Source organism: Macaca nemestrina, chromosome 5, assembly GCF_043159975.1.
Source record: "Macaca nemestrina isolate mMacNem1 chromosome 5, mMacNem.hap1, whole genome shotgun sequence".
In the NCBI taxonomy this organism is placed as follows: Eukaryota; Metazoa; Chordata; class Mammalia; order Primates; family Cercopithecidae; genus Macaca; species Macaca nemestrina.
The window spans coordinates 21,416,999-21,429,549 of record NC_092129.1 but is presented as its reverse complement, the minus strand read 5'-3'; the positions used below and the strand labels follow the sequence as shown (position 1 = coordinate 21,429,549).

At 38.2% G+C, this 12,551-nt stretch overlaps 1 protein-coding gene across 1 annotated transcript in view; it reads left to right on the top strand.

Annotated features, from left to right (window-relative positions):
- LOC105465481 (G protein-coupled receptor class C group 6 member A) overlaps positions 1–12,281 on the top strand; it is a 33,356-nt gene extending 21,075 nt beyond the window's left edge. The window contains exons 4-6 of the mRNA XM_011713929.2: positions 3,142–3,354; positions 7,992–8,115; positions 10,924–12,281. Coding sequence (XP_011712231.2) covers positions 3,142–3,354; positions 7,992–8,115; positions 10,924–12,038 — 1,452 coding nt within the window. The 3' untranslated portion in view covers positions 12,039–12,281. The remainder of the gene's footprint in view (positions 1–3,141; positions 3,355–7,991; positions 8,116–10,923) is intronic.
- Positions 12,282–12,551: the final 270 nt, after the last annotated feature.

Genomic DNA, 12,551 nt, shown 5'->3' with positions numbered 1-12,551 from the left:
TGATTACAATGTAGGATGGTGCATTATAGTGTTTCATATAAACACAAGATGGCGGAGAAGTACTTAAGTGAGACAGCTAATCCAGTATTACCAATTCAGAGAATATTCTCCAAAAAACATGACCTCTGTGTGAATGCAAGGAAGAGTAGCAGTTAGCCAGAACAGAAATATTCCAGCAAAGTCCCAGAAAAGAGAGAAAAGAAAGCATAGCATCTTCAGGAAGCAGGAAATCATGCTATATGACTGGAGTCTTGCAAGAGAGCTATAATGAGTTAGTGAAGGACTAACTGAATGAGTTAGTGAAAGATATTATTAGAGCCTTGTCCATCAGGGCATCTCAAACTTTGATGTGCAGTTGACTTTCTTGGGAATCTTATTATCTGTTAATTCAGTAGTTCCACAGTGGGATTGAAAAGTCTACATTTTTAACAATGTCCCAGATGATGCTGATACTGCTAGTATAGGGACACCCCCTTAAATGGAAAGGCTGCAAATTATGTTCAAAGGTTTGAACTTGACAGAGGATAGGGCAGCTAATTAAAGACATTCTCAGGCAGGAGAGTGATATGATACTTTTTCCATCCAAGGTGAATTGATTAGAGGGACACAAGACTGAAAGGAGAAAGACCAATTTGGTAAATCAGACATAAGATAAGAATGCCTACAGGTAAGACAATAAGGATGAAAAGATGTATACATGGATATTGAAGAGGGAGGATGAAGAGCATTTGAAGGTCGATTGGATGTAAATGATGACAGAGAGCAGGAAAAGTGCTGCAGATGATTCCAATATGGGACAACTGGTGTCATTTGTCAAGCTGGAAACGTAGAGAAAAGTGGAGGTCTGGTGGGAGTAAGAAATATTAAGCATTCCATTTTGGAGATGTTGAATTTGATGACTTTATGAAACATGTATTAGTAAGTGTAGCAAGGTAGTTGCATATTAGTCCAGAAGTCAAGAGAGACATGAGAGTAATTTTGGCATGGTAAGATAATAATAACTAATAATTTTTAAAACATATGGTATTAGATACTGATATACACCACCTCTAATCTTTATAAAATATGGTAGGCCGACAGGACTCATCCTCTTTACATTGCATCTTGAAGAAGTGGTAAGAAGAAGTGTTTCTAGTGACCAAGACTTGTCAGAGTTTAGAGATGGAAGAAACCTTAACAGTAAAGATCTATCCCATGGTGATTCACATAGTTAGCAATGAAACTGCTGCCCCAGCCTTAGATCAGTGTATTTTCTCCTACACAATGGAAAACTTCACAAAAGAAGGCATAGTCTGGGCATCAGGACACAGATGCAAGGCTGTTTCCTCTGCTCTTCTCTAACTTAGCCATGAAGATACCTCTTTCCACAGTAACCTTACTTAGGGAGGTAGAGCAGACATCAGCACAGTTAGAACAATGGAAAGCAATATCAACCACATCACCTTAACTGGTGTGATTCCTGGCCATGTGTGCTTAAAAACTGGGCATTATCATACACAGGTGAATAAGATGATAATTGAAATGCAAATCCCATTCTCTAAATTTGTAGTGTCAACTAATGGTGAATTTCAGAGTCTCCATGAAAAATGTTTTTAAATGCTGTGAAAAAGCATTTAACAGCTTAATAACAGCTTAAGAATTACCTTACTTCATAGCAAATGTTTTATTATATTTAATGAGTAATGAAAATACTGTTGTATTTGCTTCCACCCTGTTTCCTGTAAGAAGAAGCATAAAATTGTGGAAGTTTATTTACATTATACAATTTTATGATTATTTACAGAACAAATATGTGTCAGAACTTTAGCCTATAAAGCCTAATTAAGCACAGGAAAAAAAGAGGTAGAAATTATAGTTCAAACACTTGTGTGGAAGAGGATATGCTCCCTAAAGAACTGAGTCACTGGGGTTTACATGTATATATTGCTTAAGGAAAGAACAGAAGAAACAAACCAGTCAACAGATAGAAGTGAGAACATTGGAAGTAGGCTCTTGCATATTCTTTCATTTTTGTTCTCTCCTTTTTTTTTTCTTCCAGGCCATTGCTAGAATAAAATTTTGTTAGTGAATTCCACCATGTTAGATCTGATATCCTGCTTCTTTAAAGTAACACTAATTAATTGATATCCATTAAAAGAGCTAAGAAATCTGTGGAGACATAAAATAAATACACACATGTAGAGATTCTGCTAAAGAAACATTTCTCATTGACGTTATTATCATAGCTAATCTATTTACTTGAAAATGTAACTTATTTTTTATATTCTATTGACAAAAAATTGAAACACTCATAAAAAGTTAACTCAAAAGAAAGAGAATAGAATTGTCTTCAAATAGAATAATTTCTGCCTTATTCTATAGATTTTCTACCCAACAAAAGCCACATAAAACCATAGATTTAGGTAATAAATGGGCCATTATGAAAGCATTCGGAGAGGATATTTATTTGGCTTACTTATATATTAAGTTAATGTTGAAGCCAGAACAGCAGCCTGTTTCCCTACCTTCTAGTCTATTGTTCTTCCACTACAGCACAACCTCAATATGGCTACCCCATTTGTAAGCAAAATATTTTTTGTCCTAACTCTGTAGTATACAAGTTCTCACTGTACAAACTGGGTAGCAAGACAGGCAACTTATCCTTATATTTCTTTCCTCTCAAGTTAAAAAATAAATCATTTTGTGAATTAACTTAGAAATATAATTTAAAGATCACTTTACCACATAATCATTGAAACAAACTTAAGAACCATTGGAGATAATAAGATAGAAAGTAATTGTACCTGTCAAGATTTCATTGATGAGAGATGGAACCACAGTTAGATCCCAGGTGTCTATACCAGGGGACCTATTCTAAAATTCTGTAGGATAAATGCAGATACTTAGAAACAACCATTCATAGAAATTAACTTGCTTTTCCAAATTTATATGGCAAAAGTTAGGCAGAAATGAGGCTAGAACCCAAGTGAAATTCATTCTCAATTTGTTGCCAGATAGTTAAGAATTCTGGAACCAGTGATCTATAATCTTTTTTCTCTCATTTTTAAGTGATATACTTTATAAGGCAGTGTTATCATTAGAATAACGAACACACTTGCAACATTTATTTTAAGAGCTTATTTCTGTTTTTACTTTTTATAGTTACTTGGTGTGCTAAAAAATGTGACATTCACTGATGGAGGGAATTCATTTCATTTTGATGCTCATGGGGATTTAAATACTGGATATGATGTTGTGCTCTGGAAGGAGATCAATGGACACATGACTGTCACCAAGATGGCAGAATATGACCTACAGAATGATGTCTTCATCATCCCAGATCAGGAAACAAAAAATGAGTTCAGGAATCTTAAGGTAATCTTGTTGTAGGCTGCTTTGTAGCACTCAAAGCAATTGGTACCTCAACTGCAAAAGTCCTTGCCCCACCAAGACCTCCAGTGACCTTCTTGCCTGTTTACTGTCCCCACCTTTCCTCCTCAAATTCCATGGTCAACTATTTAACTCCCCCTTGTACACCCTCAATTCCCCTGCCCCTCTCTTCATCATACTCATCTGGCCAAGCACAATCCCTGTTAATCAAGTTTCTGCCTAATCAATGTAGCTCCTATTTAGCTGAAGTTGGCAAGAAAGGAAAGGAAAGGGAAGGGAAGGGAAGGGAAGGGAAGGGAAGGGAAGGGAAGGGAAGGGAAGGGAAGGGAGGAAGGAAGGAAGGAAGGAAGGAAGGAAGGAAGGAAGGAAGGAAGGAAGGAAGGAAGGAAGGAAAGAAGGAAGGAAGGAAGGAAGGAAGGGAGGGAGGGAGGGAGGGAGGGAGGGAGGGAGGGAAGGAGGTAGGAAGAGAGGGAGAAGGAAAGAAAGAAAAAGAAAGAAGAAAGAAAGAAAGAAAGAGAAAGAAAGAAAGAAAGAAAGAAAGAAAGAAAGAAAGAAAGAAAGAAAGAAAGAAAGAAAGAAAGAAAGAAAGAAAGAGAAAGAAAGAAAGAAAGAAAGAAAGAAAGAAAGAAAGAAGAAAAGAGAAGAGAAAGGAAAGGAAAAGAAAGGAAAAGAAAAGAGAGAACAGAAAAGAGAAGAATAGAAGAGAGCTAGGGAGGGAGGGAGGTCGCTGACTAGTCTCATTTTAAATTCATGATCTCTAGCTTCCAGTGGGCTCTTAACGCTGCAGGGCAATCAGATTATTGCCCTAGTTCATGCACTCACTCACCTTCCTAGATGGCTATTTTATGCCTTCTCTTCTATCCTCTGAGATCAGTACATCTTTCCCGTTCTCACTTCAGTTAACTCTATTTTCTGTTCTAACAAAACTGAAACATCAGAAGAGAATTCCAGTGGCCCCTGCCACCACATCAGGGGTACAGAAGGCCAGTACCCCTGCCTTCCATCTGGCACTATAGATGGACTGTCTGTGCTTCTATCCAAGGTCAGCTCCTCCACTTATTCAAAGACATTACGTTAATTTTATACTCTCTCTCCTTTATTCTCAATCATTCCTTCTTCTACATTATCCACTTAATGAAATAAATAGGTCATTATTTCTCTCATCTCAACAAACAAAGAACCTCTGTTGTTCCCTCAAGCTTTTCTTTGTATACTCTATTTCTCTTCAGTAAAACTCCCTGAAACAGTTGAATGCATTTAGTGGCCCCAATTTCTCTCCTCCCATACTCTTTTGAATCCTCTTCAATCTATCGAAATTGTTTCTGTCTAGCTCACCAAAGTTAATAAAGCCGAATATTATCATATATTCACTTACCAGCTAATTATTCTCCCCCCAATGACATCTTTTCCTTGTTTGCTTCCATCACACTACATTCCCTTGATTTTCTTCCCGTGTATCTGGCCACTAATTCTCTGTCTCCTTTGCTAGTTCCTCATCATTCACACTACCTCTAATCATTCAGGTGCCCAGGACTCAGAACTGCTCCTCTTTTTGTCTACCCCTTTCCTTAGTGATCTCATCCAGGTTTGGGGCTTTAAATGATATTATACGGGAGACTGATGACTACTAGATTTTTATCTTCTGACTTCTAACCCAAATAAATAATCAACTGCCTAATTGACATCTCTACCTGGATGTGTAGCAGTCAAAACAGAGCTGATATTCTCTCCCAACCTACTCGCCTCTCAATAAACAGCAACCCCCTTCCCCTAGTTGCTCATGAGAAAACCTGCTGGGATTCTTGTCACCTCTCTTTCAGTGACACTCCATAACCAATGAGTTTTACTTTCAAAATGTGTCCAGAACCTGACCACTTTTTACTACCTACTCCAGTGCTGTTGCAATCACTTCTCACCCAGATTATTGCAGAAAGTTTTCTGCCTCCTCTCTTAACCCTTCGGTCTATTTCCTTTTTTTTTTTTTTTTTTTTCCCCGAGATGGACTCTTGCTCTGTCTTCCAGGCTGGTATGCAATGGCGCAATCTCAGCTCATTGCAACTTCTGCCTCCCAGGTTCAAGCAATTCTCTGGCCTCAGTCTCCTGAGTACCTGGGATTACAGGCGTGCACCACCATGCCCGGCTAATTTTTGTATTTTTAACAGAGATGGGGTTTAACCATGTTGGCCAGGCTAGTCTTGAACTCCTGACCTCGTGATCTGCCTGCCTTGGCCTCCCAAAGTGCTGGAATTACAGGCGTAAGCCACTGCGCCGGCCCCCTTCAGTCTGTTTTCAAAACAGAGATACAAGTGGTCCTGTAAAACATAGTGCTCTGCTCAGAATCCTTTGATGGCATCCTATTTCTCTGAGGGTAAAAGCCAGTGTCTAAAACTTCTACACAATCTACCTCCAGTACCACCCTGACCTTATCTCCCACCCTCCCCTTACTGTACAGTCTTCCTGCAATCCCCACAGGCTTTTTGGTCTTCTATGCGTGTCTTCCCTTCTCATAGCCCAAGCACTTTGCCCTTGCTATTTCCTTTGCCTATAATAATTTTCTCTGATGTTCATGTGGTTAATTTTCTTATTTCTTTCTGTCTTTTCTAAAATGTCACCACCTCAGTGAGGCTTTCTCTGGACACCTTATTTAAAACTTGCAACATCAACCTAGTAGTTCTTATTCACTGTCCTATCCTTATTTTTCTCCTTAGCACTTATAACTTTCTGTCATTCTGTGCATTTTGCTTATTTTAACTCTGTCACTCTTGTCAACTAGAACTTAAGTTCTATGAGCTAAATATTTATGTCTCATTCCCCACTGTGGCTTCAACAATTAGAACAGTGCCTAACATAGATAGGCACTCAACCAATATTTGGTGAATGAAAGAATGAACATAGTAATGCTGTAAACCATTTTCCTTAATCAGATTTCCCCTGGCTGTAAAAGTTTTAGTAAAGCAAGACACTTTTTCCTTGAAAGACATAAATGTAGCCATTCTTCTGTGTTCTCAAACTTTCGCTGTCATCATCTTCATTTTTCTTACCATTATCCTCACAACTACATTACGAACCCAGCACTCTGCTAAACACCGTAACTCACACTGAAACTTTTAAAACATGCTCTGATTCATTTTCTTTTTGAATACAGAGATGGCTATTATTTTTGCAAGAAACACTGTTAATTGCTATAAAAATATTTATCTCCAGACTCTGTAGGGAATTCGCTTAATGAAGAGAAGGTGATAGAATGACAGGTAATTATGTGAGGCTCTTAGTGACTAAATGGAAGGGGCTGACCACTATGAACAGAGAGACAAGTCTTCCCTTCTGATGGAGACACCTATAATTATTTCAAGGATACACTAAAAACCAACAGTATCTGAAATCATTTAGGTCAGATTTCTGGATTTGTCAATTTGCAGGCTAGTTGGGGTATTGACATTTCTGGTAAGTCACAAGAACTCATAGTACAAAACATCAGATAATCCTAAATCAATTGAAGCCTAAAGTAATCAGTACAAGATTTTAGACTGTCTTTGCTCTTGATGCGGAGGGAGAGAAGGGACCCTAACAAGGTCCGGCTTTATCTCGTAGTTAAATCCTTTTGTGTCCTCTGAGCACCCTCCAGGAGAGTGGATACTTTAAAAGTTTACCCTGGGGAATTCTCAAGGCATATATACTACCTGGTGAAAACCCAGGTCAGCAATAAGTGGAGAGAAGAAGAAAACCAGTGCTTGCAGACCCAGGGCCTACTGAATCTTTTCTTTTCTATCTCAGACAGATCAATTGTATCTTCCAGAGAAAGACTGGTTAGCTTAGTACTTCAATTGTGTTCCAGAGTAGGAAATAATGGATAACAGAATCTTGAGAAAGACTCATTTAACCATTCTGCCCTGCTCCAACGGTAAAAGTGACAAGACAAAGCAAATTTCTCTCACAAGATATGCCATGAAAAAGGGACTATGAATAGAGAATAATAACATAGCTGAAATGCAAAGAATTACTAGCTAGGGTTCCATAAAAGTAGAACACTGCATGTAATTCAAATTGTGACGTGCAAATTATAACTTGAATTCTCAAGATTATTTAAATATTATATATTTAGGGCTGTCTTTTAAATCTAATATTCTAATATTAGAGTATTAAGTTTTAAATTTTATTTTAAACTCATTTTTTTTTTTAGTTTTTAGAGTTAGATAGGACATGATCCTTGCCAGCATGATAAGAACTTTCTTTTAAAGAATACAAAAATCTAGCCATGTGCTATTTTCTTATCTAGTGGAACCCCTCATTCAACATGGGATTGAAACTTCCCAACCATCATTATTTTCTTTAGTTCTAGCATTACACATTTCTCCCTCTACTAGGGACTTTCTGAAAGGGCTAATTTCCATAATTTGCTTACAGAAGTTTTTAATGCGACAAAAACTGTGTTCTTCTTAAAGCAGCTTCTCCATCTTAAAAGCTTGTTTACATTTCCCAAGATGGAAAAAGAGTCTATAATCCTATGAAAACAGACCAAAATAGTATTTAGTAAATATATCTTAAATTAAGCCGAGGATAATTGATTAGGATAATTCTTTTTACAAATTTACTTGTGATTTTTTTTTTCACCTTTAATATAGCAAATTCAATCTAAATGCTCCAAGGAATGCAGTCCTGGGCAAATGAAGAAAACTACAAGAAGTCAACACATCTGTTGCTATGAATGTGAGAACTGTCCTGAAAATCACTACAGTAATCAGACAGGTAATTACAGTCACTCCACATGGATAGTGATACATGTGAATCATTCCTCTTAGGTTTTTTTTTTTTATTTGCATGAATTTGATTTTGGTTTGTTTTTTCATTTGAAAAAATTTAAAAAGCTTCCCATGCTCCTGTGAAATTAAATTCCAGTGAAGTTTCATTTTATCTTGGAATTTGCTCTATTGTGTCAACAGGTGCACAGCTAATAAACAATAGAGATGTAAAAGTTACTTTACTTCCAAGGGAAAATGTCATCCCTTCACTCATGTTTTCTAAAGTATGTAACTCTTAAACTGATGCAACTTCTCCGTCAATTTTGTCCATGTATTCCTATACAGATGTGCTTGGCTTGTAACTGAGGTACGAAAAAATACAAATAAGTAAACGCTGAATTAACTAAACATAATAGAAACCCAGAGGCACCTGAAGTTGAGAAACAGGTGTGCACATCCTGATGATCTCATTATGTCTACCAAGAACAAAAGTTAAACCTGAAAGCAACTTCTTCTGTGAGACAAGGGACCAACTATTGACAGGGATGAGATGCTGGTAACTGACTGTTTGCCAACCCTATCTTTAAAAAATTTCACAAGATGAAAGCAAAATACACAAATTAAAGTATGAGAGTGAGGTCAGCAGCTTTAGGAGCCTAAAAAGAAACTATGAGCACTTTCCCTGGAGTTCAGCCTAATTTAAAAGCATCAGATTTCCTTGTTTATTAGAGCATTCCCATTCATCTTGTAGAAAAGCTGAGAACTCCAGAACTGGAATAGTCCCGAGATACCTATTCTTTTTGCTTATTGGCTTCAAGGAGAAAAGTACACCAATGAAAATATTCCAAGTTTCATGTTCTGTTATTGTGTCACACAAAAAAAATGTCATTTATTCCAACCTGAGAGTATCAGAACTTTATATGTATCTGCATTTTATTATCTCACATTTAAAATTTTCCCATTCCTTGGTATGTTTAATAATGTTTATATTAGTGGAAGTAAGCATTTAAATGATGAATAAATAAAAATGCTATACCACCGCCTAAAAAATAGATAATTAGGGAGGGAGTTTTTCAGGCAACATGGTAACTAGCAACTATCTTCCAAGTGACAGAAATAAAAACACCAAGGAGTATGTAACATTTATTTTCCATAAAGATGTACGGGACTCTTTAAAGGCTGTATCTGGGTTTTCTTTTGGTAACCAGGGTAAGTTGCTTCCAAGAACAAATGTAGAAATGTAGAAGACTGAAGACAACTTAGAGGATAAGCTAGGAGTTAGGAAAGCCTAAACGGATACCATCTGCTGTTCCTTTCTATGTCTCTTAACACACAGCTCTCATGCCTAGATGAGGCCAGTAAATGTCCACTGGACGAATAAAATGACAGACACTAGCAACTGTGGTTACGGGGCAAACAGAAAAGAACAGGTATTTTCAGGGGAATAGAGTTCAGAAAGAGGAGGAGGCTGGAAGGGTCATGAAGTTTATAAACAGAAATACAACCTTACTTTGAGGTTAATAAAGAAGAGAACACAAAATTTTAAAGAGTTGTACAGACACTGTGGGGTGTAATCTGATGAATGCCCTGACAGAGGCCCTTTGGTTGCAGCTGGGACTCACCAACTTTGGGTGGCTGGAATGGGGAGCAAATGTAATATCACTTCTAGAGATACAACTCTAACATCAACTGTTTGTGCTGCCCTGCAGCCAGAATCAGCATAAATACTTTTCAAAGTTATCACTTCCAGTGCGAGAGGCTCCGATTTACCCACTACTTGGAAAAAAAAATAAACTTTAATTCTTCAATTGCCATTGACTGCAATTTTGCATTATCTCACTTTTAGAAAGAGACTTCAAGCTTTTAGAGTAACCTAGCCATAGTGCCTCTTCTTTTAAAAGAATTGCACCCTTATTCATGAGAGCAGCTCCCATACATTGAGGGTCTTCTATGTGTAATGGTCTGTGTGAAGCATTTTACATTTATTATCTCATTGAGTACGGCATCCCAATAAGGCAGAGTCTTTTCATTTTATTATTTTTTGAGATATGGGAGATTCCGAAACAGGCTCAGAAAGTTCCGTTAGTTTGTTCAAGTTTACAGGAATTACAAGTGGAAGAGATAAGAAAAGCTATGTCTGGCCGGGCGCGGTGGCTCAAGCCTGTAATCCCAGCACTTTGGGAGGCCGAGACGGGCGGATCACGAGGTCAGGAGATCGAGACCATCCTGGTTAACACGGTGAAACCCCGTCTCTACTAAAAAATACAAAAAAAAAAATTAGCCGGGCGCGGTGGTGGGCGCCTGTAGTCCCAGCTACTCGGGAGGCTGAGGCAGGAGAATGGTGTGAACCCGGGAGGCGGAGCTTGCAGTGAGCTGAGATCCGGCCACTGCACTCCAGCCCGGGCGACAGAGCGAGACTCTGTCTCAAAAAAAAAAAAAAAAAGAAAAGCTATGTCTGATTCCAAAGCCTTATTCTTAAGAGTGCTGGAGCCATCATCTATAATAGCAAATGCATAAGAAGCTAGCATGTATTCTGAGTATATTCATCTCCTAAACATTTACAATCCAGCTGGCTTTTTTTCTCTCTCTCTCTTTTTTCTCTTTCTTTTCCTTTCTCCTAACTTTTACCTTTTCTCTCTCACTTTCTCTAAGTTTGAGCATGCTTTATTTTAATAAGTAACCAACGTGACAATCATCTGTATCTGTTCTCTAGTCAGAACTATTACAGAAGGCGAATCTCATTTGTAGTATTGTGGACTATCACCTAGTTTAAATGTTGACAATGTAACTGTCTCCTCTGTCTTCTGTCTTTTAGATATGCCTCACTGCCTTTTATGCAACAATGAAACTCACTGGGCCCCCGTTAGGAGCACTGTGTGCTTTGAAAAGGAAGTGGAATATCTCAACTGGAATGACTCCTTGGCCATCCTGCTCTTGATCCTCTCCCTACTGGGAATCATATTTGTTCTGGTTGTTGGCATAATATTTACAAGAAACCTGAACACACCTGTTGTGAAATCATCCGGGGGATTAAGAATTTGCTATGTGATCCTTCTCTGTCATTTCCTCAATTTTGCCAGCACGAGCTTTTTCATTGGAGAACCACAAGACTTCACATGTAAAACCAGGCAGACACTGTTTGGAGTGAGCTTTACTCTCTGCATCTCCTGCATTTTGACGAAGTCCCTGAAAATTTTGCTAGCCTTCAGCTTTGATCCCAAATTACAGAAATTTCTGAAGTGCCTGTATAAACCAATCCTTATTATCTTCACTTGCACGAGTATCCAGGTTGTCATTTGCACACTCTGGCTAATCTTTGCAGCACCTACTGTAGAGGTGAATGTCTCCTTGCCCAGAGTCATCATACTGGAGTGTGAGGAGGGATCCATACTTGCATTTGGCACCATGCTGGGCTACATTGCCATCCTGGCCTTCATTTGCTTCATATTTGCTTTCAAAGGCAGGAAATTACCTGAGAATTACAATGAAGCCAAATTCATAACATTTGGCATGCTCATTTACTTCATAGCTTGGATCACATTCATCCCTATCTATGCTACCACATTTGGCAAATATGTACCAGCTGTGGAGATTATTGTCATACTAATATCTAACTATGGAATCCTGTGTTGCACGTTCTTCCCCAAATGCTATGTTATTATTTGTAAGCAAGATATTAACACCAAGTCTGCCTTTCTCAAGATGATCTACAGTTATTCTTCCCATAGCGTGAGCAGCATTGCCATGAGTCATGCTTCACTGGACTCCATGAACAGCAATGTCACAATGACCAATCTCAGCTCTAGTGGCAAGTCTGCAACCTGGCAGAAAAGCAAAGATCTTCAGGCACAAGCATTTGCACACACATGCAGAGAAAATGCCACAAGTGTATCTAAAACTTTGCCTCGAAAAAGAATTTCAAGTATATGAATAAGCCTTAGGAGATGCCACATTCCAGAATAAAATGTTTCCAGGGTCTTTGCATCTAAGATATGCATTTACTTTCCCAGCAAATATGTCATATATATTTCCTTGCCACCATCTTTACCAAGTTTTAGTTGAACAGTCACTCTGTTCAATCACCTATTGAATTGAGCCTTCAACCTGAAACTCCCTTCATTTCCTACCTCTTTCATTGGTCTCCATCTTTACCTGCTTCCTCTTAGGCACATCGTTAAAGACTTCTCTTCTATTCAAAGTTGTCCCATAATGTGTCGTCCTTACTCCATTCCCAACCACTTCTTTTCAAATCTCTTTGGATTCTCCTCTGTTGAACATTTTTACTTTTCTTCCACTGTTCAGTGTAGTTGAACAAGATTTGAGCAATTACTATGAACCAGGTGATATGCTAAATAACAAGGTACAAAAGCAGCAAGGTGTCATTGCTGATCTCAAGGAGCTCAAAATCCAAGGTGAATCAGGCACATGTCAACATCTTCAATT